Source organism: Mauremys reevesii, linkage group 5 (genome assembly GCF_016161935.1).
Source record: "Mauremys reevesii isolate NIE-2019 linkage group 5, ASM1616193v1, whole genome shotgun sequence".
NCBI classification, from domain to species: Eukaryota; Metazoa; Chordata; order Testudines; family Geoemydidae; genus Mauremys; species Mauremys reevesii.
The window spans coordinates 7,787,639-7,812,775 of NC_052627.1; the positions used below are offsets into that span (position 1 = coordinate 7,787,639).

Here is a 25,137-nt window from a genome sequence, read left to right on the forward strand (position 1 = left end):
TACACAGAACCTCAAATCACTTCTTCTGGGAAATAGTTAACGCGCATGCTGCAGAAGTGAGCCAGGGACAGCATCATATACCACAGAGGAAGAACCATGCAAACCACAGTTCCTTTCACACCCATCAGGATTCTCCACAGATATTTTAGACAAAGCTTTGGAGTCTAGGTGCATTCCCAGCTCCTACTCCCAGGTTTTCATCACCACTCATTTTTAGAGGTGCATGTGGAGGGGGAGGGAATGTAGATTCAAGTAAGCTTGTTCTTACTTGAATCTACATCAGTTCTATAATGTACAAATAAACAAGATCCATTGCTTTATACTCAACTATGTGAAAAAGACCAAAAGAAGAACAACCCTAGAAGAGGGGAAGGATTGTCTGATGCTAAAGGAATTAGGAAAGAGGGTGTAATTCTGGATTGTAACAGATTTACGGTGTGACCCTGAGCAAATCACATGACCTCTGTGCCTCGCCTCATCTGTAAAATGGAGACAATACTACTAGAGCTGGCCAGAAAGCAAGAATTCCATTTCATGAAAGATTGAGGTTTTGATATTTGGTTTTGTTGAGCATCAGGATGAAACCAGGGCCTTTTAATTTCTGCACGAACCAGAGAGAGCACCACATACATGACCCACCCCAAATAGCCAATAGCCTCGTAGTTTGAGCACTCATGCAGGATGTGGAAGAGGCAGGTTAAGTCCCTGCTCTGAATAGGGACTTAGGTGCCACTCTCCTACCTCCCAAATGAATGCCCCGATCACTTGGCCATCAACTATTTGGGAGGTGGGTGGCAGCTCCCTGCCCATCCCTGGTTTTGACCAGAAATTGCATCTTGGAATTGAAGCCTTCCCAACAAAGGGTTAATCAAAACCAATATTTGTCTGCAAAACGTTTCCATTTTGGCAAGTTGGCATTGTGATGGAGGAGACATTTCAGCAAAAGATTCCCAACTCACTCTAAACACGACCTCCTTCACCTTGAAGAATGGAGTCTAGATAGGCAAGACAGTCAGTGACTATGTGTGGTACAACACCCAACGTACTGCAGGGCCCAATCTCTGTGGTGGCCTTTAGTTGCTACTATAATATCAAGACTTGAAAAGTCTTTCCCCTTTTTAGGGAGTCAGCTGTATTTTATATTACCTTCCTACAGGTCTGGGAGGCCATAGCACTCCCACGGTGTCACTGTTACTCCAAAACAGCTGTCAGGCCAATCTAAGTCCTGGGGTGAAGTGTCATGAAAGTTAAGTTGACAAACTTTTCCAAGCATTAATCCCCCCCCTCCCAAGGATGCTTCCAGATGGATGTACAGGAGTACTTACATGCTTTGTGAAATTTATGTTTTACATCAAGGAGTGTAGATGATGGAGGTACCTGAAAGAGAAACAGACAGGAGCAGATTAGTTTTTACTCCTCTTCCAGTCTAGGGATGGGAATGTATAGACATTCATTTCACAAGTGGCCACTTCAGTTTGCCTACAGCTTCTTCAGGGAATGTCCATGCAAAGCAGAGACTGTGGAGGATACGTGAATACTCTCAGTCCAGCTCTTGGTAGGCGAACACCACCCACCCTACCTTGGTCATCTAAGCAGAGACACAAAGAACAGAGAATCCTCAGCTGGTGCAAGTTGTCGATGTTCCAGTGGAATATTGCTTCCCTGAGAACAGCCTACATTACTTTTGTTGTCAATAGGGCATTACCACAAGCCTTCTTTCCAGGGCCATTCTGGCTCTGGCTGAGATGGGTCTACATGCATGTGAAACAGTAAGAGGACAGAACTGCTGCTCTTCAAGGTCTCAGAAGATACAGTGGCTAGGGTGGGATCATCTTAGTTTGGGCTGTAGAAGGGAGTCTTGTGTGGTGATTCCAGTAAGTTAAAAATAGGTAATTTAAATTACGATGGTGGAAGTTACGGAAAGCCTGAAGTATGTATGCAGAAGGCCGCATTTTCCTACATGGGGCTTATAAAGAATAGAATTCTGTAAGAGAGGAAGGATGGTCCAGTGGTTGGAGTTTCAGCCTGTCACACCAGTGACCCACATGCCATTCTCTGCTCTGCCACAAGCATCTGTGGAAACCATCACCAAGATGTTTGTCTTTAAAATGAGGAAAGTGCTATTTGTCTAACTCCTAGGGGTGTTTGGTGCTCAGAGACCATGGGAATGGGGCCAGTTAAGTATCTTAGGCTTCCTTTCTTGCCAACTTTGAAGAGAATTGGGGGAAATATTCATCCAAGGAAATAAGAGGATCAAGAACGAACAGCTATAGCTCAGTACAGAAACCAAATTAATTCATCCTTTGTATAAGTGATAAATCAACATTTCTAAATCAGTAAAATATAGAATAGACAGTCAACTAAATCTGGATTTTGACAGACCAGAGCAATGTAACCATATGTTCTAGTTGAACAATAAATAGTTCCCATTAAAGGAATTAATCAGTGGTGGTCAGACTTACTTGATTGCCCTCCCCTTTCTTTTTATCTGTAGTTGATTACATCCCCACCTCCCACAAGGACATATCTCACCACCCAGCTCTGAAGGCAGAGTGGAGAGCGGCAGCTGGTGGCCTGGCACCCAGCTCTGAAGGCAATGACACGCCAGCAGCAGCACATAAGTAAGGGTGGCAATGTGAAAAGTGATATTCATCAGTATCACTTTTCACAGCAGACTTCGCAGCCCATGGCCATCCTTACTTCTGTGCTGCTGCTGCTACGATAGGGCTGAGAGCTGGAGCCCCACTGCTTCTAGGTGAGGGATTGGGGAGAGGGGAGTCGGATGGAAGGAGTGCCTGAGCTACGGGGCTCCAGATGTCCTTTTTCTTCGCACATCCCGGGTGTGCAGAGCCCTCCTGTACGAGCCCTAGCCACCCAGGTCTGATAGCCAGAGCTCTTATATGTATGTATGAGAGCCCAATGGAGGCACAAGCTGTGCTTTATTTTTTACATAAATAAAAACAGCTAGTGCCTCCCTTGGGAGGCCCAGCCCATAGTTTGAGAACTGCTGGTTTAAATAATTAAAGTTCAGGTTCCCCCTGCCCCGCCTTTGACCTCCATTTGTGTGAATCTCCAGTTTAGCTGGGAGTTAACTCTTCCTTCCCTCAGCCAAAGTCCAGTTTCTGTTGAAATTGTTGAGAGTTAATCTGTAGTCAGGGCTGTAACGCCACTGAATTCACAGGGTGAAGTCCCTGAAGTCAATGGCAAAACACCCTCTTGACTTCAGTGGGGCCAGAATTTCACCCAATGAAATTACACCAGGTACGTGAGAGGAAGGTCTGGTCCTGAATTCTTGGGTATTGTTTTGGAGTTCTAGCACCAGCATTATCTTACCCTGTGGGTACAAATGATAAAAGAAAACATTTTCTCTGTATCTGGTGTGTACAGAAGCCATTACATAACAGTACCAACAGAACCTTTATAGGACACCATGTCATCCCCTAATGTATCCACACACACACACACACACACACACCAGAAATGCTTCAAAGAGCTTTCAGAATTGGTCTGGTTCCAGTAGCCCTCTGCCTTTTTATATAAGGCAGGAATCCCTTTGTTACATGAGTGCACCTGCAGAGATCTTGAAAGGAGAGGGAAGGTTAGACTACTGTTTAGAAATATCTAAAAATTACCAAAAATACCTTTCCCCACACAATGTTTTATGATCTGGAAGCTTGGAATTTCCCAGGGTTAGAAATATACTTCTGTATATCCAGAAGTAAGGGTCTGAAACACAGGGAGCCAGACTAAACTCTGGACATTTCATTTTCTGGCCCCAGAGACATGACCCAGATCAAGATTCTAAAGGTTTATATCCCTGTCATAAGACGAGGGCATTACTGCTCATAGTCTGGTCCTACACTGGAAAGGGAGGAGTCCTGACTTTCTAAATGTTTACAGGCACTAATTACTTGTGTTAGGCCTGGTCTACACTGCTGGGGGGGGAGGAGATCGATCTAAGCTATGCAACTTCAGCTACGTGAATAACGTAGCTGAAGTTGACGTATTTAGATCGACTTACTGCGGTGAAGACACCACAGTGAGTCGACTGCTGCTGCTCCCCCATCGACTCTGCCTGCACTTCTCACAGCAGTGGAGTACAGGAGTCGACAGGAGAGCGCTCGGGGATCGATTTATCGCATCTAGTCTAGATGCGATAAATCGACCCCTGCTGGATTGATCGCTGCCCGCCAATCCGGTGGCTAGTGTAGACATACCCTTAATGTCTGCAGCCTCACCCAAGAGCAGAGCCTTATTGGGGACAAGTGCTGAAAAGAAAAAAACCCCACACAGATTATTGCTGCCTCAAAGAGCCTATGATCAAACTGGGCAAAGGGAAACAAAGGCACAGAGATCAGCAGCATAGCCAGGAATGGAAGCCTCCTGACTCCCAGTCAAGACAGCACTTCATCCACATGACCACGCTGCCTCCCCTCATTCAACAAAAAAAAAAAAGCTCCTGTTTTGAGCCACGATTAGTCAGGAGGTATGCACCTCAACGCTACCATTTGTCCAGGAGTGAATGTTGGCTTCCTCGTACCTCAGAGCAGTGCAGTTTTGTGGGAGACCTGCCAAAGTTGGGAAGAAATGAGGAAACATTTCTGACAGGTTGAGGTTTTTCAATACCATCCCTAAGCATAAGGGTTGATGCCTGTAGTCTGAGGTGCTAAACACTTCCCTTTATAAGCCCCTTCTTTCAATTACTTATGACTTTGCCAAACCTTAGCTCTTTGGGCTGAAGTCAGTGGACTGATGTGTCCCAGGGAAAGAACTGAGTCACTAACTGTTGGACCCTTACTCTAGATAGGGCTCGGAAGAAAATGGTTTCCCCATCCCATGAAAGTTTGATAGTCCAAGTAGTTTCCTGTTTCACACTGGGATGGGACAAAGACTTTCCAGAGTTTTTCATAACATACCCCACCCTCTGCAGAAAGAGAGTTCAACCTCCAACTAGATGAATCAGGCAGAGCTGGGACCAGAACCTGGGTCTTTTGTATTGCAGGTGAGTGTTTTAAGAAATGAGCAATTTTTAGGTGGTTTGACCAGAAATTGGAGCCTGAAAAAAACTTCCCAACAAGAATTTAACCAAAACCCACCCTTTCCTGTGAAAAGTTTCAGTTTTCATTAGTCAGCATTTTCCACCCAAAAACATTTAGTCAGAAGCTCTCATGGACCAGCTCTGAAGTTTTTAAAGAAGAGTGATGGACTCAGGGCTGGGGTCTGTATTTAGAGATACCTATTGAACCTGAGGTTATAGTGTGTATTTCCAAGCAACTATGGGCTTGTACATGCTACCACTTACATCACTCAAGGGTGTGAATAAGCCACCCCCTGGAGCCATGTAAATTACTGACCTAAGTGCTGGTGTGGACAGTGCTATGCCAATGGGAGAGCTTCTCCCCCCAAGATAGCTACCACCTCTCATGGAGCTGGATTTTTTATGCCATCAGGAGATCTCTCTTCACTAGATGTGCTACAACTATATCAGAGTATCATAGAATATCAGGGGTGGAAGGGACCTCAGGAGGTCATCTAGTCCAACCCCCTGCTCAAAGCAGGACTGATCCCCAGACAGATTTTTGCACCAGATCCCTAAATGGCCCCCTCAGGGATTGAACTCACAACCCAGGGCTTAGCTAGGCCAGTGCTCAAGCCACTGAGCTATCCCCCCCATCTTAGTGTAGACTAGCCTATCCCTATGACCATTATGCTCATTGCTTAAGGAGGACAGGCTATTAATAGATCTGGAGTCAGACTCATCTTGTTTTTATACCTGGGAGAGCCTGGAGCATTGATGAGGCTAGAATGCAGAAAGATTTGTTTTGTGGGTCAGTTGACTACCAGCCAATGATTTCTCCGTACTATGCAGAATAGAAGGAGAAAAGGCATCTTCAGGATGATATGGGACATTTAGGAGTCAAAGTGTCTCTTTATCCTGCAGAGGTAAGGATGACACATTCTATAGAAGGATTAAATACAACTTTTGTGACTCACTGCCTTAAAAAAAAGACTTCATAAAGCAACCAGTGAAGTTATGGATTGCAATATTGATCAGCCTGCAGACGATGCTGAGACATCTTACAAATCAGAATGTCCTCTGCATGCTCCATTAATTACCTTTTGTTCCTTTCTTTGTTCAATGGAACTTGAAATGGAATCGTAAGGTTGGAACACCACACCACCTTGTCACCCACTGTACCTAATTGAATAAAAACATTTTGAAATATGCTGTGACAATTATAATTTCTTCTCCCCTTTTATTCCCTTTAAATTATTCTGGGAAGGGTGATAATCCTGCTTTTACTCCAATTCATGCTGGTTAAATATGCAAAGGTCAAAACACAGTCTTGGTCTATTTAAAAAAGAAATGCCTTTAATTTCCAGCCATGAAAAGAGCCATCTTGCTACCTACCCTTAGATCCATGCAAAGATCATTTTCCTGCCTCATTACTCCAACCACATCACTCAACCCTTTGCACACTTCCATTGTACGATTGACAATTTAGCCATTCTTGAGTAGTTCTCCCATATTCTTTGGGAGAAGGAAGGATTTTTAAATTACATAATTGGAAAATGTACTGTATATCCTTGCATAACTCAACAGCTAATATGTTGATGTTTAGGGGATTTAGGCATGTGCTCAAAGTTAAGCAGATGGGGCTTTCCTGGATAGGGGCCTATGTGAAGAAAGGTGCAGCCTGAGAAAGAAATATTTTACAAACAAAAGCATAAAATCCAGGCCCTTCTGATGGGCAGCTAGCATCTGTTTCTGATGAACCCTCACTGGCTGCCTGGGCTGTTTCCTACCTTGGTTTTCTCACAGGCATCTTCCATGGTTCTGTGCTCTCCAGTTCTCATCTCTCCATGCAGCTTTTCCCAGTTTGTTGCTGAGGAGTTTTCCTCAGGATCTCTCTTAGACTTTCTGACAGCCCTCTGGAACCCCTGCTGGACTCCAGGGCTAATCCCTACAACAACAGCTGTCCTCTTCCACTCCTCCCTAGTGACTCTTCAGTCCTTCCTTTATAGGGAGCCACCCAGTTTGGTTCTCCCCAGCTGGGACTAATCCTTGATTACTGCCTCCCTTCCAGGTGCCACAGAAAGGGCTAATTGGGCTCTGATTCCTCTTAACCCTATCCTCATCAGTATGCGCTTTATACACCACATCACAGCAAGGTTATAGTGGAAAGTGTTTTGCAACCTCACCTGTCACCATGAGAAACCACAATGGTCTCACATATCAGGTGTCACCTCCAGGAAGGAAGATGGTCCAGTAGGCTTGTAGGTGGGTAAACTGGGTTTAGCTCTATGCTGTATCCTGGGGTGTTCATGTGTCCATCAGAGCACAAGGCACTGGACAGAGGTCTGCTTCATTTAATGTCTCCGTTTCCCCCTCTGCCTCTGCATTACATAACAGGACCCTCTTAAAGGTACAGTATCCCAGACTTCCTCAATGACATGAGGCAATTCACCTGAGGTGGAATCCTCAGAAGAAGTTAGAAGTCTAGCTCCTTTTGAGCATCCCACCCTTAGTCTCTGTGCCTCAGGGATACATCTGTACAATGGGGCCAATAGCCAGGGCCAGCTCCAGGCACCAGCAAAGGAAGCAGGTGCTTGGGGCGGCCAATGGAAAGGGGCAGCATGTCCAGGTCTTTGGTGGCAATTCGGCAGCAGGTCCCTCACTCCCTCTGGACCCGCCGCCGAATTGCCACCGAGGAATGAAGCGGCGCAGTAGAACTGCCACCGAAGTGCCACCAATCATGGCTTTTTTTTTTATTTTTATTTTTTTTGGCTTCGCTGCTTGGGGTGGCAAAATAGCTGGAGACGGCCCTGCTAATAATGCTTCCCTGCTTCACAGGGGTGCTTTGAAGAGAAACACATTGAAGAGTGTTAGGGGATCACTTATTACAGTAAGGTGTTGCCTAGGGGACAGCGTGTTAGACTAAGACTCTAGAGACCTCGGTTCAATTCCCAGATCTAGCACTGAGGGACCTTGGGCATGTTACTTCACCTTCCCTGTGCCTCATTTTCCCCTTCTGTAAAATGGGGGTAATGATACCAAACACCTTTGTAAAGTGATTTGAGATCTATGGATGGAAAGAGGTGGGGTGTTATTATAGAAGTACTTTAGACAGAGAGGAGATCACAAATGCTACCTGTCCCTTTCTCATAGCATCTTTCACATTTATAGGTTGAAAAAAGATAATAAGTCCACTGATGGATGCAACACAATTATGTACTTTCTAGTGCTGAAGGATTATTTTCAGTGGCTAAGGTTAAAAAGAATGTCAATAAGAATTTGAGTTATAGAATTTGAACAAATAAATGATGTTCCTATTCATTATTATAGTTGAATTGTAATTAGTTTTTTACGTGTGTGGAAAACCAGTATTGTTGAACTATGCACCTCCTCTATGTACTAATTTTCAATGACTATTGAAATTCTGAAATGCCACCATTTGAATTGTTTGTTATATTCAAGGTGTACAAACAGAGAAGTTGGATAAATTAAAAGAACGGTGGAAATGTAAAGACTTTATTTCTTAGAATCCAGGACCTTAACAGACATAAACCAAAAACAGAGAGACACGAAGCAGGCTGCTCCCTTCGACAGAAAGCCAAAACTCACCCAACCTTGCTTTAGGCTGGCTTTTTGCAGACTGACTCTGATCACACCCCACACACTTCCCTCAGAACTCCCTAGCCTGCAAGAAGGACCAGGAAACCCTTTACGATTTAAAGTAGTGGCTTGAAAATTGTGTACAAATTACAATACATCACACTGTTCATTAACATTAGACAGCCAGAGCCTTAGTTAGCGCAAATCTGCTCAAGTAGAGTTATGTCAGCTTACACCAGCAGAGGATCCGGCCTAGAAAGTAGATAAATAACTGTCACAGGGTCACTCACCACACTGGCACCTTCTGCTGGGCGTTTTGGGAATTAGCTCAGTCCCAGCAGGTGCATCTCAGGTGGTGGTGGCTCTCCCATCTTTGCCTCCAGACCCATTGTGACTCCTTCCTCTCGGTGTCTGCTTCGTGGCACAGCCCCTTGGCCGTCTCACCATCTGGTACCCCCCCTTTCTGGGGGACTCCTCCAACAAGACCCCAGCCACTCTTCACAGCAGCTTGGCAGTCCACAACCAGGCCGCTCCTTCAGCAGGTAGTGGGGTGGGGGGGTGGCAGCCCAGGGACCCTGCAAATAGCAGCTTCCTGCTGCCTCTTCCTTCCAGCTCACTGTCTCTACTTCCTCAGAGCCTCATTTCCTTCAGCTCCTCTCACTGGCTCCAGCTCCTTTGCCCTATTCCCAGGGCCTCCAGCCTGTAATTCCTGGCAGCCCACCAGGAGCCCCCTAAAAAACCAGCCTTCTCCCTAGGGCTCCGTGCAGCGGACTAACTTGCTCTGGTCTGCAGCTTCCTTTTATATGGGCCGTCTTGGCCCTGATTGGCTAGTCCAGTCACTGCCCTAATTGTCTACAGCTGCTGCCCTAATTGGCTGTTTCCATTGCAGCCACTCCTTTGGCTGCCTGCTGTTCAGCCTCCCTAGGCTGGTTTTATCCCTCCCAGGGTCAGTCCTATTGGGTTCCGGGAAGTGGGCGGGTGCCCCATCCCAATAACTACTGGGAATGCCATTTATTTGTTAAAATGAAGCATGCAACAAGTATCTCTTCATTACTGCTTTCATATACAGCCATTACCTAGGGCACATGCCGTGCTATCAGCAGGAATTGATGGAAAATCAGTGCAAAGAAAGAGCCATTCTAATTCATCTTCATTTTTTTTGCCTTTGACTTAGCTTTAGCTGATTTGTTCTTCTTTGTGCTCATTTTCAGAGTATTAAAAAAGATGTTGCACTGTCCATATCCTCCCTACATACTCTCCAGCTATGACCCCATTTGAGCTTGAGCCATGAATGAGTATGATGATAATCACTTCCAAACACTATATTATTCACCAGAGTCCCATGCTTATGGGAGATGAGTGGTTACATGTAAAAAAGTATCTTCAGCAACTGCCAGTGATTAAAGCTTCTAGCATGGAATTTGACACCTTACCCATGGATTGGTGTCAAATCAGGGAGGGATTTGGGGGGAGAAATAAGTCAGTGGTTTGAGCATTGGCATGCTAAATCCACGGTTGTGAGTTCAATCCTTGAGGGGGCCCACTCAGGGATCTGGGGCAAAGAATCAGTACTTGGTCCTGCTAGTGAAGGCAGGGGGCTAGACTTGATGTCCTTTCAGGGTCCCTTCCAGTTCTATGAGATGGGTATATCTCCATATATTATTGCTGTGGAAGTTATACACTAAGGCCCAGATACACTCAGGTATGGAAATCCATGGAAGTTAGGAGCCTAAATACCCTAAAGTGAGATCTGGATCCAGACTTTCCCAGAATTCACAGATGTTCAGAACTATGGTTTTAGGTCAAGCCCATTATCACCTACATGGGTATTGTTTGACCACAATTAGTAATTTACTACCGATAATTGTGTGCTCAGATTGGCTTTGACATATAAAATAATCGGAATGACAGACTTTGTGGTTCTGAATTAATTTCACTTGCAGACAGCATACAAAAATATCAAGAATAGAAGGTCCAAATTCTCTGCTAGTGCAAATCATCACAGATGTATTGACTTCTGCAGAGCTGTGCCGATTGACAGCATTACAGTATTTAGTCCCAGAGGTATACTAGACTGATATCACAGTAGTAGCTATATTTAGGTAATATATTCGGTAGCAGTTTCCACAGGTGCTCTAAACAAAGGGTGGTTGTCATCCTGGAGAACTTCAAATCAATCAAATCCATATGTGAAAAGTGTGGTGGAAGTAGTGCACAACTATTAATAATGTTGTAGGAAATTTCACTTTCCTTTACAGTTACAGAATTCCTTTGCACCTGGAGGCTGAGATTACTTGAATACTATGGGGCAGTCATTATTTTCTACCTTCCCAGTGTCATCTTGGCACTTCAAATAGTCTCTCTTTGCAAGGAAATTGCTGAAAGCAAAGGACAGATAATGCAGGAAAATACTTAAGGCACTGGGGTGGGATAAGGTAAAATGGAAAGAGAAAGAAGTCTGTTAACATTTAAAAAGCTTTCAATCCATTCCTAACTTTACTATGCTCATTTCTGAGCAAACCTCACCAGCCTTGCTATGCAGCATCACTTCATAGCATCGTATAGAAAGGACACTACCAAGGTTAAGTTCACATTGCAGGCTCAGAAGGAAGGTCTTGTGGATAAGAGGATTCAGGAGATCTGTGTTTAGTTCCCTGCTCTGACACAGGTTTACTGTGTGACATTGGACAAGTCACCTAATCTCTCTGTGTCTCATTTCCCCATCTGTAAAATAGGGATAATAATCCTGTTCTTCTCTTATTTTGTCTATTTAATCCGTAAGATCTTCAGTAGGTTAGGGGTTTGTTACAGGAGTGGGTGGGTGAGATTCTGTGGCCTGCATTATGCAGGAGTTCAGACTAGATGATCATAATGGTCCCTTCTGACCTTAAAGTCTGTGAGTCTATGAGTAGAGCTGGGAGAAATTTTCAGACAAAATTTGTTTTGGTTTGGGATTTTTTTGGCCAAAAATGTGGATTCAATTCAACTGAAAAATGTTGTGAATTTGTTTTGAGTTCAGCAAATTGTTTCAGTCAAACTAAAAAATCAAATTCCAGGAAAGCTGACACATTTCGTTTTGACATTTTTTAAATGAAGCATATCAATTTTTCACGCTGAAATAACATTTCATTTAGAAATTATCTTACTTTTATTTTTTTTAATGTTAAAAATGCCTAAAACTGAAATAAAATTTTTAGCTTCAGGTGGACCAAATAATTTTATTTGACCTGAAATGGATTGTTTTTCAACTTTTCAATGTATTAAATATTCTGGGTGGTGGGGGGGGAATGGTTGCAAACTTTTTTTTTTTGGGGGGGGGGGGGAGAACAGACAGAGAAGTGAAAAATCAATTATTCAACCATCATTGCTCTTCTGGGCCAGGACTGCCTCTAACTATGTGTTCCCTTCACAGATTGCCCCAGCAGGCACTTTGCCTTCTTATGAGTTTGACAGGAAATCCCCTACGGTCCTTGCAGGAAAATAAAAAGAGGCGAAGGAGACAAGAGAGAGCAGGAAATAAAGGAGAAAATGTAACAGGGATTAAAAATCAGCTCTAAGACTGGTGTGGTTAGAAATTCAAATATTTGTTCACAATACCAAAGACTATGAACAGAAGATGTTTGCTGCCTTTCTTTTCAACTCATTTTTTTTTATTGTGGAAGCACATTAAAAAGGAGAGAATGGTTTTTAAAAGATAGTTTTAAAAAAGAATGATTTAAACTTAGAAAGTCATATTATGATTACAGTATTAATATATTCCGGGGCTTATTTATAGTCCATTAGTACATGGCTCAGGTACTTTGTGAAGTACCACAGGCCTCATATTTCAGAAAGTACCTCAAATATGTACCAATAAATCATACCTTGGTACGTTTTAATGCTATAGTAATGCACATATAGGAGGTGATCATACAACCACATTTCCATCATGGGTTCTGCTGATTAACCACTAGACTAATATGGCATCTGAGGCCCCCTATAATATTGCAATGCTAGCAAATAGTCATAACTTGCAATTACCCATAAATTATCCTCAATATAATGGTTCGATCCTCAGCTTTACACAGCTGAGGCTCTGTCCTAATAAAAATATACTGGGCCATATCATCCCGGTTGTAACTCCTCTTAATTTCATAGACTTACATCAGGGGGGAAGATGACCCACTGTTCCTAGCCAGGATGATGGCTCTCGTGAACAGCTTGATGAAAAGCCCATTGATGTCAAAGGGATTAATTTGAATCAGTCCCTCAAAATTTGGATTTCATTTTTTTATTTCAGGTCTAAAGAGTCTTCTCACTAAAGTAGGGAATTAATAAGTAAAAGCCTGACATTTAAAAGAGGCTTCTGAACTTTGGAAATTATCATCATTTAAAGCAGGACTCCTCTTTAATGGTTTCTTTAATTCTCAAAATTACCCACTTTACCAACTTTTGCATGCCCCAAAGTTACCAGCTCTCTCCCTAGCAGAAAACCTGATCTCTGCTAAATAAATCAATAGCTTCAGAGGCTGCTCCCAGGTATTCTGTGTCCAAACCCACATCAGAACAAGAGAAATACAAGGGAAGAGCAAGCAGAAAATAATGCATGCAAATCTCCCCTTTGACATGAGGCTATCAGTTACAGTATTGACATGTCTATGAGTAGGAAGATGCGAGTCCAATGATTCTGGTGTAATAGAACTTGAGTGTGTTCACCTGCAGGGTATTTTGCAAAGTTCAACTAGTTACCCAGGGTAGGGTTTTCCCCTCCCTACCTAGTGGTTAGAGCAGAAATCAATTTTGAATAAATTAACAATAATAATACTTAGCTCATAGGTCACCCTTTCCATGAGTAGATCTCAAAGCACTTTACAAAGGAGGTCAGTATCATTAGTTTCCCCATCTGTAAAATGGGGATACTGAGGCAGAGGGAGGTGAAGTGAATTGCCCAGAACCACCCAGCTGCCTAGTGCCTGAGCCAAAAATGGAACCCAGGTTTCCTGAGTCCCAGTCTGGTCCCAGACTCTAGCCACTAGGTCACACTGCAAATGTCTGCTTGTAATATGCTTGTAAATGAATTATGACTTCTATTGCGGTAGAACCTAGAGGCCCCAGCCCAGGTCAGTGGCCTATGGTTCTAAATGCCATAGAAACACATTGTAAGAGACAGATCCTGACCCAAAGAACTTATATTGAAAATAGGGTGTGGGAGGGTTACACACATTCCAGTGAGTTGCCCAAGGCAGGCTAGTAGGTCAGTGGCCAAGCCGAGACTAGAACTCCCGCTATCTGAGCCCTAGGCCAGTGCCCTATTTCCTAGAGCAGGATGTTGAGAAGTTGAAGCAGTTTGTTCCAAATCCTCATTCCAGCACCCACCCTAAGGAGCGAGGCTTGGCCACGGGGTGGTTCCCCAGGGAGTGGCATGGAAGGCAGGCCCCACTAGGCACTGTAGCCAAGAAGCACTCCATCTCCAGGGAAGAGGATCTGCACCCAGCCAGTCCTTGACCTGTCCCCCTCCTCCCCCCCGCTTTGTTGTGGAGTCCTGCATTGTACATGGCTAAGTGCCAATGCATGGTCTCTCATGGGATTCTGCCCCACCCCCAGCAGAGCAAAAGCACACAGGCTATGCTCTAGGTTGGGGTGGAGTGAGGTGCGTGCTTTCTGCATGCATCTCGGTCGCTGCAAGGCAGGCAGGCTGCTCCCACTGCTGGAGGGCAGGGCGCTGCCACAGGGAAAGGTTGGTGATTCTTTAGTGAGACGTATCGTACATGAACCCAAACCTGGGGAATTAGTGCTGACTTCAGTCAGGCCCAGTGTGTTTCCCGAGGGCTGGCTTGCCATCCCAGGAGAACCCTGTCAGAGGAAATGTTACAACTGCAAGAAGAAGAAAAAACAAACAAACACTGGGGAGGCACTCGGTAGATTTGATGATTTGCACTGGATGAGAGCCCCTAATTTAGTCCTCCAACATTCTGTTCATCTGAGTCTTCACCACCCTGGGGCCTGATCCTTCACCACCCTGCCCTTTGCATGGTCATTTTCACCAGTGCAAAGTACATGTAAAACAGCACCAGATCACAATGGTACCATTTTATATCCCCTTTGCATTAGCTTTGCACTGGCCTTGATGCCTGCAGAAGTTGTGGGACAATGGAGAATCAGGCCCACTAGCTGAATACATCATTTGAGGTCTTCCTTTTCCTTCTTTGTCTCTCATTCTTTTTGTGTGTTGAAGGAGAGGCTTTTGAAACCTGTCTTTCTTCCATTGCCAACCTTCGCCTCCCTTCCTTTCAATCCAAACAGATTCATTTCCTTCTGACTCCCATGATCTTTGGATCAGGCCCAGGTGCATTTTGTTGTGAAGGTTCAGACAGTTTCTTATTGCATCTGAACCCATTGTCCTAGCTCTATTAACGGACATAAAAGTTAGCACATAATCACTGGTTGGATAGAAAAGCTATCTTAAAAGGTATTCAAGACAAGTAACGAAGGGATAATCAAGGGCTGCAAGGTACTGTAAGTACTAGGAGGAAAGGTTTCTAATAATTCCATTGTTTAATAAAGCACAGATTCCTTTAAAAAGCCCTTTGGCGTACATGATGTTCCATTGAAATTAATTGCATTTTTTCATTTGTGAAGTGCACGCACAGATATAGCTGTAAGGCAACTATATTATACTAGAAAACGGTTTTACAGTTCATAGTTATAATAGCTGGAGAAACCCCAGAACTGACTGTGTTCAGAATGGCTACGGAATCTTTCAAAAGTATTATGCAAATATCCTATCTGGATTTTAGTGGTCCTGAAAATATAGGTTTTGTTTCACTGCTGCTGTTCCCAGTGATGGTCGCTGCTAGATCATGAGTGTTGGCAGCTGTTATAAAACTTGCTCGTCTTAGGAGAAAACCTGAGCACATTTCCTAGAAAAGGAGCTGTTCAATGCTACTTCTCCTAGCCCATCACTGCCACATTGTAGAGGAGAGTCTGATGTAAAATGAAATATCATGTTATTGCAGGGAATAGCTTTAAGAACACTCAATACCCTATTTTAAAGGAAGCAATTGCTCACTTACAAATGAATGCAATTTTTATAAATATAACATACAGGTCAGAGTGTGGGAAGTTAATTTTACTTGCTAGAGATGATTATACATGCCTGACTCATGCCTGCTTTATTTGGCTGCTTGTGAGCTATGGAGGAAAATAGCTACTTTATTATTCCACTCTTCAAAGAGCGGAGATCAGTGAAGTTCCTTCTGGGTGGGATATGATACCAGAGCTCTAGTTTCTATAAAATAAGGACAAGAGACCCGATTGTGCTCTCAAGCCAGTATAAAATAGGAGCAACTCCACTGGATGATGATGATGATGATAGCCCTAGAAGGCCCAGCCACGGAGCAGGACCACATTATGCGAGGTACTGTACAAAGGCAGAACAAAAAGATGGTCCCTTGCCCAGTTTACAGTCTAATTAAGCGAAGAGGGTTACACCAATGTAAAACTGGTGTGAGTGAAATCAAAATCAAGCCTCATGTTGCTTTGTGGCTTATGCTGATTACACCATGTCATATCATATAGCAACAGAGGCCATAGAATTACATTGATTAATAATAATACTAATTACCATTATTCATTTGTATTACTGAAATGTCGGGGAATCCCAGTCATGGAGCAGGACCCCATTGAGTTAGGTGTTGTACAAACGTAAAACAAAAGGATGATTCCTGCCCCAGAGAGCTTCCAGTCAAAGCAGATAGAAACATCAATGATCAGTCCATAGTTTAAATATTTTTTGTACATCTGAATGTTAATAAATGTATAACTATAATACACTGGTTTTATATCATGCTTTTCAAGCATTCAAAAATCATGAGGCAGCCCCCAAAATCATGATCATGTCCTAAAAAGCATGAGATAGAAAATAAATAAATAATAATAACAGCCAATAAATCTGAAGGGTTATTTATTTGCCTGCTGGTTTGTGAGCTTTGAGGGTACAAATTTTCAAGTTTTCTCTGCAATCATGAGGAACTCAAGGATACTTTAAAAAAAAAAAGAAAATTGAGAGTCTCAGATAATCACATGACTCCAGGAGAAGCAGCATTAAGAAAAAACCCCAATATCAGGAGACTTGTGCTAAAATCACAACAGTTGGCAATGCTGCATCTAACATTTATGTGCTTATTGCAGACAAGTAGAAAATGGCATGGGACAGCGGAGATGCAATGGGGAAGAGGCAGCAGTAGGCATTGGTGAGGGCTGGTTTGCAGAGCAGAGGAAAAGTGGGTTTCCCAAGGTTTGCAGAGCTCCCATCCTATGCATTTTAGAAAGTGAGATCTCCTTGTGGAGACCTCAGAAAGTTCCCGAGAAAAAAATCCCTGCCCTGTAAAAGACTCAAGCCCTGGGAATGCATCCTTGCGCATAGTTCAACCAGCAAAATGCTGAATCACATAACTGCTGAGCTTGAAGGGTTTTGATATGGAAAGCTTTCTCTGTTGCTCTTCAGTGGGTGAGTTCTCCTGCAAAATGATGCTGTACAACACATTCTATCTTAAAAGCAACTCATGCAACATTAATTACACTGTGCCATATTTGTTGGCAAAAATCACATTGGGGAAGAACGCTACTAGAGCCTCCCCTGAGATAGTGCTTGGGGTGTGCTATAGACCGCCGGGATCTGATCTGGATATGGATAGAGACCTCTTTAATGTTTTTAATGATGTAAACACTAATGGGAATTGTGTGATCATGGGAGACTTTAACTTCCCAGATATAGACTGGAGGACAAGTGCTAGTAATCATAATAGGGCTCAGATTTTCCTAGATGTGATAGCTGATGGATTCCTTCACCAAATAGTTGAAGAACCAACAAGAGAGGATGCCATATTAGGTTTGGTTTTGGTAAGTAGTGAGGACCTCATAGAAGAAATGGTTGTAGGGGACAACCTTGGTTCAAGTGATCATGAGCTAATTCAGTTCAAACTAAATGGAAGGATACACAAAAATAGATCTGAGACTAGGGTTTTTTATTTCAAAAGGGCTAACTTTAAAGAATTAAGGAAATTAGTTGGGAAAGTGGATTGGACTGAAGAACTTGGGGATCTAAAGGTGGAGGAAGCTTGCAATTACTTCAAGTCAAACTTGCAGAAACTATCAGAAGCCTGCATCCAAAAAAAGGAGAAAAAAATCATAGGCAGGAGTTGTAGACCAAGCTGGATGAGCACGCATTTAGAGAGGTGATTAAGAAAAAGCAGAAAGCCTACAAGGAATGAAAGATGGGAGTGATCAGCAAGGAAAGCTATCTTACTGAGGTCAGAACATGTAGGGATAAAGTTAGAAATGCCAAAAGCCATGTAGAGTGGGACCTTGCAAAGAGAATTAAAACCAATAGTAAAAGGTTCTATAGCCATATAAATAAGAAGAAAACAAAGAAAGAAGAAGTGAGACCACTAAACACTGAGGATGGAGTGGAGGTTAAGGATAATCTAGGCATGGCCCAATAGCTAAAAAAATACTTTGCCTCAGTCTTTAATGAGGCTAGTGAGGAGCTTAGGGATAATGGTAGGATGACAAATGGGAATGAGGTAGAATGAGGATATGGAGGTAGATATTACCACATCCGAGGTAGAAGCCAAACTCAAAATGGGACGAAATCAGGGGGCCCAGATAATCTTCATCCAAGAATATTAAAGGAACTGGCCCATAAAATTGCAAGCCCATTAGCAAGAATTTTTAATGAATCTCTAAACTCAGGGGTTGTACCGTATGACTGGAGAATTACTAACATAATTCCTATCTTTAAGAAAGGGGGGAAAAGTGATCAGGGTAACTACAGGCCTGTCAGTTTGACATCTGTAGTATGCAAGGTCTTGGAAAAAAATTTGAAGGAAAAAGTAGTCAAGGACATTGAGGTCAATGGTAATTGGGACAAAATACAACATGGTTTTACAAAAGGTAGATCGTGCCAAACCAACCTGATCTCCTTCTTTGAGAAGGTAACAGATGTTTTAGACAAAAGAAATGCAGTGGATCTAATTTACCTCGATTTCAGTAAGGCATTTGATACGGTGCCAAATGGGGAATTATTGACTAAATTGGAAAAAGATGGGGATCAATATGAAAATTGAAAGGTGGATAAGGAACTGGTTAAAGGGGAGACTACAATGGGTCATACTGAAAGGTGAATTGTCAGGCTGGAGGAAGGTTACTAGTGGAGTTCCTCAGGGATTGGTTTTGGGACCAATTTTATTTAATCTTTTTATTACTGACCATGGCACAAAAAGTGAGAATGTGCTAATACAGTTTGCAGATGACACAAAGCTGGGAGGTATTGCCAATACAGAGAAGGACTGGGATATCATACAGGAAGATCTGGATGACCTTGTAAACTGGAGTAATAGTAATAGGATGAAATTTAATAGTGAAAAGTACAAGGTCATGCATTTAGGGATTAATAACAAGAACTATTGTTATAAGCTGGGAAGGCATCAGTTGGAAGTAACAGAGAAGGAGAAGGACCTCGGAGTATTGGTTGATCACAGGATGACTATGAGCCGCCAATGTGATATGGCCGTGAAAAAAGCTAATGCGGTCTTGAGATGCATCAGGTGAGGTATTTCCAGTAGCGATAAGGAGGTGTTAGTACCGTTATACAAGGCACTGGTGAGACCTCATCTGGAATACTGTGTGCAGTTCTGGTCTCCCATGTTTAAGAAGGATGAATTCAAACTGGAACAGGTTCAGAGAAGGGCTACTAGGATGATCCAAGGAAGGGAAAACCTGTCATATGAAAGGAGACTCAAAGAGCTTGGCTTGTTTAGCCTAACCAAAAGAAGGCTGAAAGGAGATATGATTGTTCTCTATAAATATATCAGAGGACTAAATACCAGGGAGGGAGAGGAATTATTTAAGCTCGGTACCAGTGTGGACACAAGAACAAATGGATATAAACTGGCTATCAGGAAGTTTAGACTTGAAATTAGACGAAGGTTTCTAAATATCGGAGGAGTGAAGTTCTGGAACAGCCTTCCAAGGGGAGCAGTGGGGGCAAAAGACATATCTGGCTTCAAGACTAAGCTTGATAAGTTTATGGAGGGGATGGTATAATGGGATAACCTAGTTTTGGCAATTAATTCGTCTTTGACTACAAGTGGTAAATATGCCCAATGGCTTGTGATGGGATTTTAGATGAGGTGGTATCTGAGTTACTACAGAGAATTCTTTCCTGGGTGTCTGGCTGGTGAGTCTTGCCCACATGCTCAGGGTTTAGCTGATCACCATATTTGGGGTCAGGAAGGAATTTTCCTCCAGAGCAGATTGGCAGAACCTCTGGGGTTTTTTTTTTTTTTGCCTTCCTCTGCAGCATGGGGCATGGGTCACTTGCTGGAGGATTCTCTGCACCTTGAAGTCTTTAAACCATGATTTGAGGACTTCGATGGCTCAGACACAGGTTTGATACAGGAGTGGGTGGGTGAGATTCTGTGGCCTGTGTTGTGCAGGAGGTCAGACTAGATGATCATAATGGTCCCTTCTGACCTTAAAGTCTATGATTCTATGAAGTTAATCTGAAGAAAAAATAGTATGTGGCAAACGCTGCAGCATAAACAAAAATGGCTGAGTTGATTTAACAGTGTTCATAAATCAAACCACTGCACATTTATCACCTTAAAAATAAACTATGGCTGGATTTTGGAATAAAGGACAAATAAAGTTGGTTGAAAAATGGTAAGTAACTTTCATAAACAATTTTTAAATTTTCTGAGTTTTTGATAAAAAAGATGAAAACTGAACATCAACATGTTTTCAGTTTTTCATAGCTTTCCAGAACATACTGTATATGCATAGATTACAAGGGACCACTGTTATCATCTAGTCTGACCTCTGCAAGGCCCACAACTTCCCTGAAATAATTCCTGTTTGAGCTAGAGCAGGTCTTTTACAAAAACACCAATCTTGATTTAAAAATTGCCAGTGATGGAGAATCCACCACAACCCCTGGCAAGTTGTTCCAATGGCTAATTACCCTCACTGTTAAAAATGTGCACCTTATTTCCACACGGAATTTGTCTTCTAACTCTTGGATCTAGTTACACCTTTTCTGGATAGATTGAAAAGCCCATTATCAATTTTTTGTTCCCCATGTACGTACATACTGACTGGCTTTTAGGGTTTTCTTTCTTCCTCTCTTTTCTTTTTTCCTTCCCTTCACTCTCCTCCTCCCCATACCTTTTCACTGACAAAACAGGAAAAGCAAGGTTACAGAAAGAAATCCAACACAAATCTTGGCATGGCGACAATATTGTTTTATATTGAACAAAAAAAAAAAGCTTGAACAAAATATATTGACCTTCTCACTCCCCTGCAGACTGTGACCCGGCTTTAGGAAGGAGAAAAGGAGTTACAGTCTGTTGTGAGCAAGTGGGTGGGGAGAGAGTCATAAATTCTATGGCCTGTAGGGACCATTATGGTCATCTAGCTGGACCTCCTGTATAAACACAAGTTGATAAATCTCACCCAGTGATTCCCGCTTAGAACCCCAGAACTTCTGTTTCAGCCTGGGCACATCTTTTTGGGCTTTCCTCCCCTCAATTTTCTAATGTCTTCACAACAAACCCTTTGTGTCTAAAATGTTGAGTGCATGGTCTCCTCCTAAGAAGAGAAGTTTGGGGAAACTTTGAAGAATAACCAGACAAAAACATTTTGGAGATAGGACCATTTTAAATTTCTCAACAAAATCTCCAGACTTTTCCCTGTAACATCTAATCTCTGAGGTTTCCCGAATACAAAAATATAAAAATACTAAAATATTCTCCCCACCATAAATACCACTGATACTACAGGTGGAACCCTTCCTCTCTCTGCCTTCTTTAGAAGTGTTTTGAGATTTAATTTAAATATATGACTACATTTTTACTGACACTCATTTGTAGAATACACTCATGCTTCACCATTCATGAATAATACACACATTACAAATACATACTGATAAAATGTTTGGAACTCACTTCACCATCCTGTCCTATGCCCATATTCATAAATTGCTTCAAGTATAGCACATGTTAAGTGTTAAACAGGAATAGAGAAGCCTTCCTGGATTCATAGAATCATAGAATAACAGGGTTGGAAGGGACCTCCAGAGGTCATCTAGTCCAACCCCCTGCTCAAAGCAGGACCAAACCCAACTAAATCATCCCAGACAGGGCTTTGTCAAGCCTGACCTTAAAAACCTCTAAGGAAGGAGATTCTACCACCTCCCTAGGTAACCCATTCCAGTGCTTCACCACCCTCCTAGTGAAAAAGTTTTTTCCTAATATCCAACCTAAATCTCCCCCACTGCAACTTGAGACCATTACTCCTTGTTCTGTCATCTTCTACCACTGAGAACAGTCTAGATCCATCCTCTTTTGAACCCCCTTTCAGGTAGTTGAAAGCAGCTATCAAATCCCCCCTCATTCTTCTTTTCTGCAGACTAAACAATCCCAGTTCCCTCAGCCTCTCCTCATAAGTCATGTGCTCCAGCCCCCTAGTCATTTCTGTTGTCCTCCACTGGACTCTCTCCAATTTATCCACATCCTTCTTGTAGTGTGGGGCCCAAAACTGGACACAGTGCCCTAGATTAGGCCTCACCAATGTCAAATAGAGGGGAATGATCATGTCCCTCGATTTGCTGGCAATGCCCCTAATTATACAGCCCAAAATGCTGTTAGCCTTCTTGGCAACAAGGGCACACTGTTGATTCATATCCAGCGTCTCATCCACTGTGACCCCTAGGTCCTTTTCTGCAGAACTGCTGCCTAGCCATTTGGTCCCTAGTCTGTAGCAGTGCATGGGATTCTTCCGTCCTAAGTGCAGGACTCTGCACTTGTCCTTGTTGAAACTCATCAGGTTTCTTTTGGCCCAATCTTCTAATTTGTCTAGGTCCCTCTATATCCTATTCCTACACTCCAGCGTATCTACCACTTCTCCCATTTTAGTGTCATCTGCAAACTTGCTGAGGGTACAATCCATGCCAATGCTTGAATGCTCATCACCTTGCAGGCTAAATCTGATATACTTTGTAAGCTCTTTGGGTCTCAGACTGTCTATTCACAATATGTGTGTACAATGCACAGTACGATGGAGCTCTGATCCTTGAGTGCAGCTATTTTTATCTGTGTCTCATTTCACTTGTATAACAACATTCATAGCAGAGTCCCAAGAGCTAGGTATTATTAAGTATCATTAATTGTGTAGAGTGCATCTATGGCATACATATGCCTATGCAAAATGTATTACCAGTGCAGCCAACTATTGGGATTTTATTACGAGTCTTGCAATATTAGATGTTTTTCTTAAAGCCCCAGCTCCCGGAGACAGGGGATTTTGTGAGAATTTCAACTTCAAAAAGATATATTTCTAGCCTTCATGGTTTCAGAGAAAAGCCTGAAAAGTTGAAGGAAGTATATCCTACAAGCTCAGACACCATAAAAAATGTAAAAAGAACCTAACATTTATTAGTGTTTACACTTCAAGATTTTTAAGCCAATCTCATGATTTTTTGGGGCGTGAGGGGTGGAACTCCTGACACATAATCTTTAAATATTTGGTACTGGCACCGCTGAATTACTCTTAACCCTCCTTTCTTATACCTCTCCCTGCAGAAACTTTATTCTTTGTGCAACTACAGTCTGGCATCTTTCCCCCAGAGAAAGAAGGAATCAGTCAACATCTCTATATTTAAATATCCCATTATCATTATGAGTGAATAAACCAAGTGGGCTTAAACAAGATTAGGCCCTTTTTGTGCAAGGCATGCTACATACACGTACTAAGAGCCAGCCCCAAAGAGTTTACAGTCTACATAGACAAGAAAAAGGAATTATTATTATTCTACAGAAGGCAAGTTGAGGCACAGAGTAATCCAGTGATTTACCCAACATCGCACAGGAAGTCTGTGTGATTAACTGAACCCACATCTCCTAAATCCTACTCTGATGCCTTAGCCACAAGACTATCTTCCTTGTTATACAGTCTACAGCACTAGGATTCTCCTTACTGAATGCACAGATCTTCTATTAACTTTAATGGGATTTCTGTGCCAGTGTAATGATGACAACTAACCCATCGGGTAGCAGTGCCTGGTACTTATCTTCAGAGGGATTAATCATCTGTTCCCTCCACCTGAGCCTCTAATAAGGGTGAGAGAATAAGAGACACTTGCTCTGTCATTACTGATTTAGTTTTCCAGTCAGATTTATTAAACTGGGAATGTTACACATGCATTTGCTAAGCAGCATACTCTGAATTGTTAACAATTTGCAATGACGGAATAAGAATATATATATTTTAAAATATGTGCATGGTGTACCCGCCTATTATTAATCTTGACAAGAAATAATTGCACACAGTGCTGAGAAGTGAAGTTAATAGCAATTATATTAGAAATAGAAAGCAGACATTAGAAGTGTCATGTTAGGTCTGTGTCTATGCTCCATTTAATTAAGCAGCAGGTAATGTGAATTTTAGTGAAATGTTCTCTTCATTGCTATAATAAACTATAGAAATATGGTGCATTGATACCAATGAGCTCTAGTTGCAATACAGAATGAATGTATTAATCTCTGCCTTTGAGTTGCTTTGGAATGGGATTTCCATAGTATACTACGGGGTTTGAACACTCAGATGAATGGGAATTGGACATCCAAACTCCTCAGGCAGCTTTGGAAATCTGAGGCTTGTGTTATTTTTTCAATGATCTCTTGTTCGATGCCTGGAGGTGGGGGTAGGGGAGGCGCCTCTGGCAACCAGTGCACAGGTGGCCCTGGCTTTCTGACTAGACACCACAAGCTCATGAATTCAGTTGCCCTCTCTGTAACTGAGCCTTTTTTACATGGCTTTTATGGAGGATGTCACAACCATCACCCAGGTATGAAGTGGGTAATTACTATGAGTCCTCTCTTGAAGACGGGGAGCCTAAGGTTTTGGGAGGTTATATCTCAAGGAAGTCCAAAAATCAGTACAGTAGAGCCCCATTTATCTGACCCTACATTATTCATCTCTCTGTATTAATAGAACAACCAGTGCTCACAGGTCCAGAAGTGGGGTCTCTCTCCTGTAGCGCTGCAGCCTCGCACTTTCCCATTCTCCAGATTATCTGGATTATCTGGCCGCAGTCCCAGTTAGATCACATAAATGGGGTTCTGCTGTATCAGGACTAAAACCCAGGCCTCCTGGCCCATAGCTATTCCAGTACACCACAGTAATGTTTAGACAAGTCATTTAGGGTGGGGTTTTTCAAAGGTGCTTAACATTCACGTAACTCTGTTCCTATTGCAGTAAATTCCGTAAAGTCAATGGGACTACTGATGAACTTAAAGTTAGGTAAATGCTTAAGTGTTTTTTGGGGGGGAGATTGGAGACTTTATTCAGTATATTTTCAAAAATACATTTATTATTATTATTATTATTATATAAGATCTAGTTAGTTTTGCAGTACAGACATAATCACACATTAAATAATAATAAATAATTTATTATATCTTTATCATTACATATTTTGCAAT

General features: G+C 42.5%; 1 protein-coding gene across 1 annotated transcript in view; it reads right to left on the reverse strand.

Annotated features, from left to right (window-relative positions):
- Positions 1 to 25,137, reverse strand: part of TECRL (trans-2,3-enoyl-CoA reductase like) — a 209,504-nt gene that overhangs the window by 101,287 nt on the left and 83,080 nt on the right. The window contains exon 5 of the mRNA XM_039542562.1: positions 1,326 to 1,377. Within this exon, the coding sequence (XP_039398496.1) occupies positions 1,326 to 1,377 (52 nt within the window). The remainder of the gene's footprint in view (positions 1 to 1,325; positions 1,378 to 25,137) is intronic.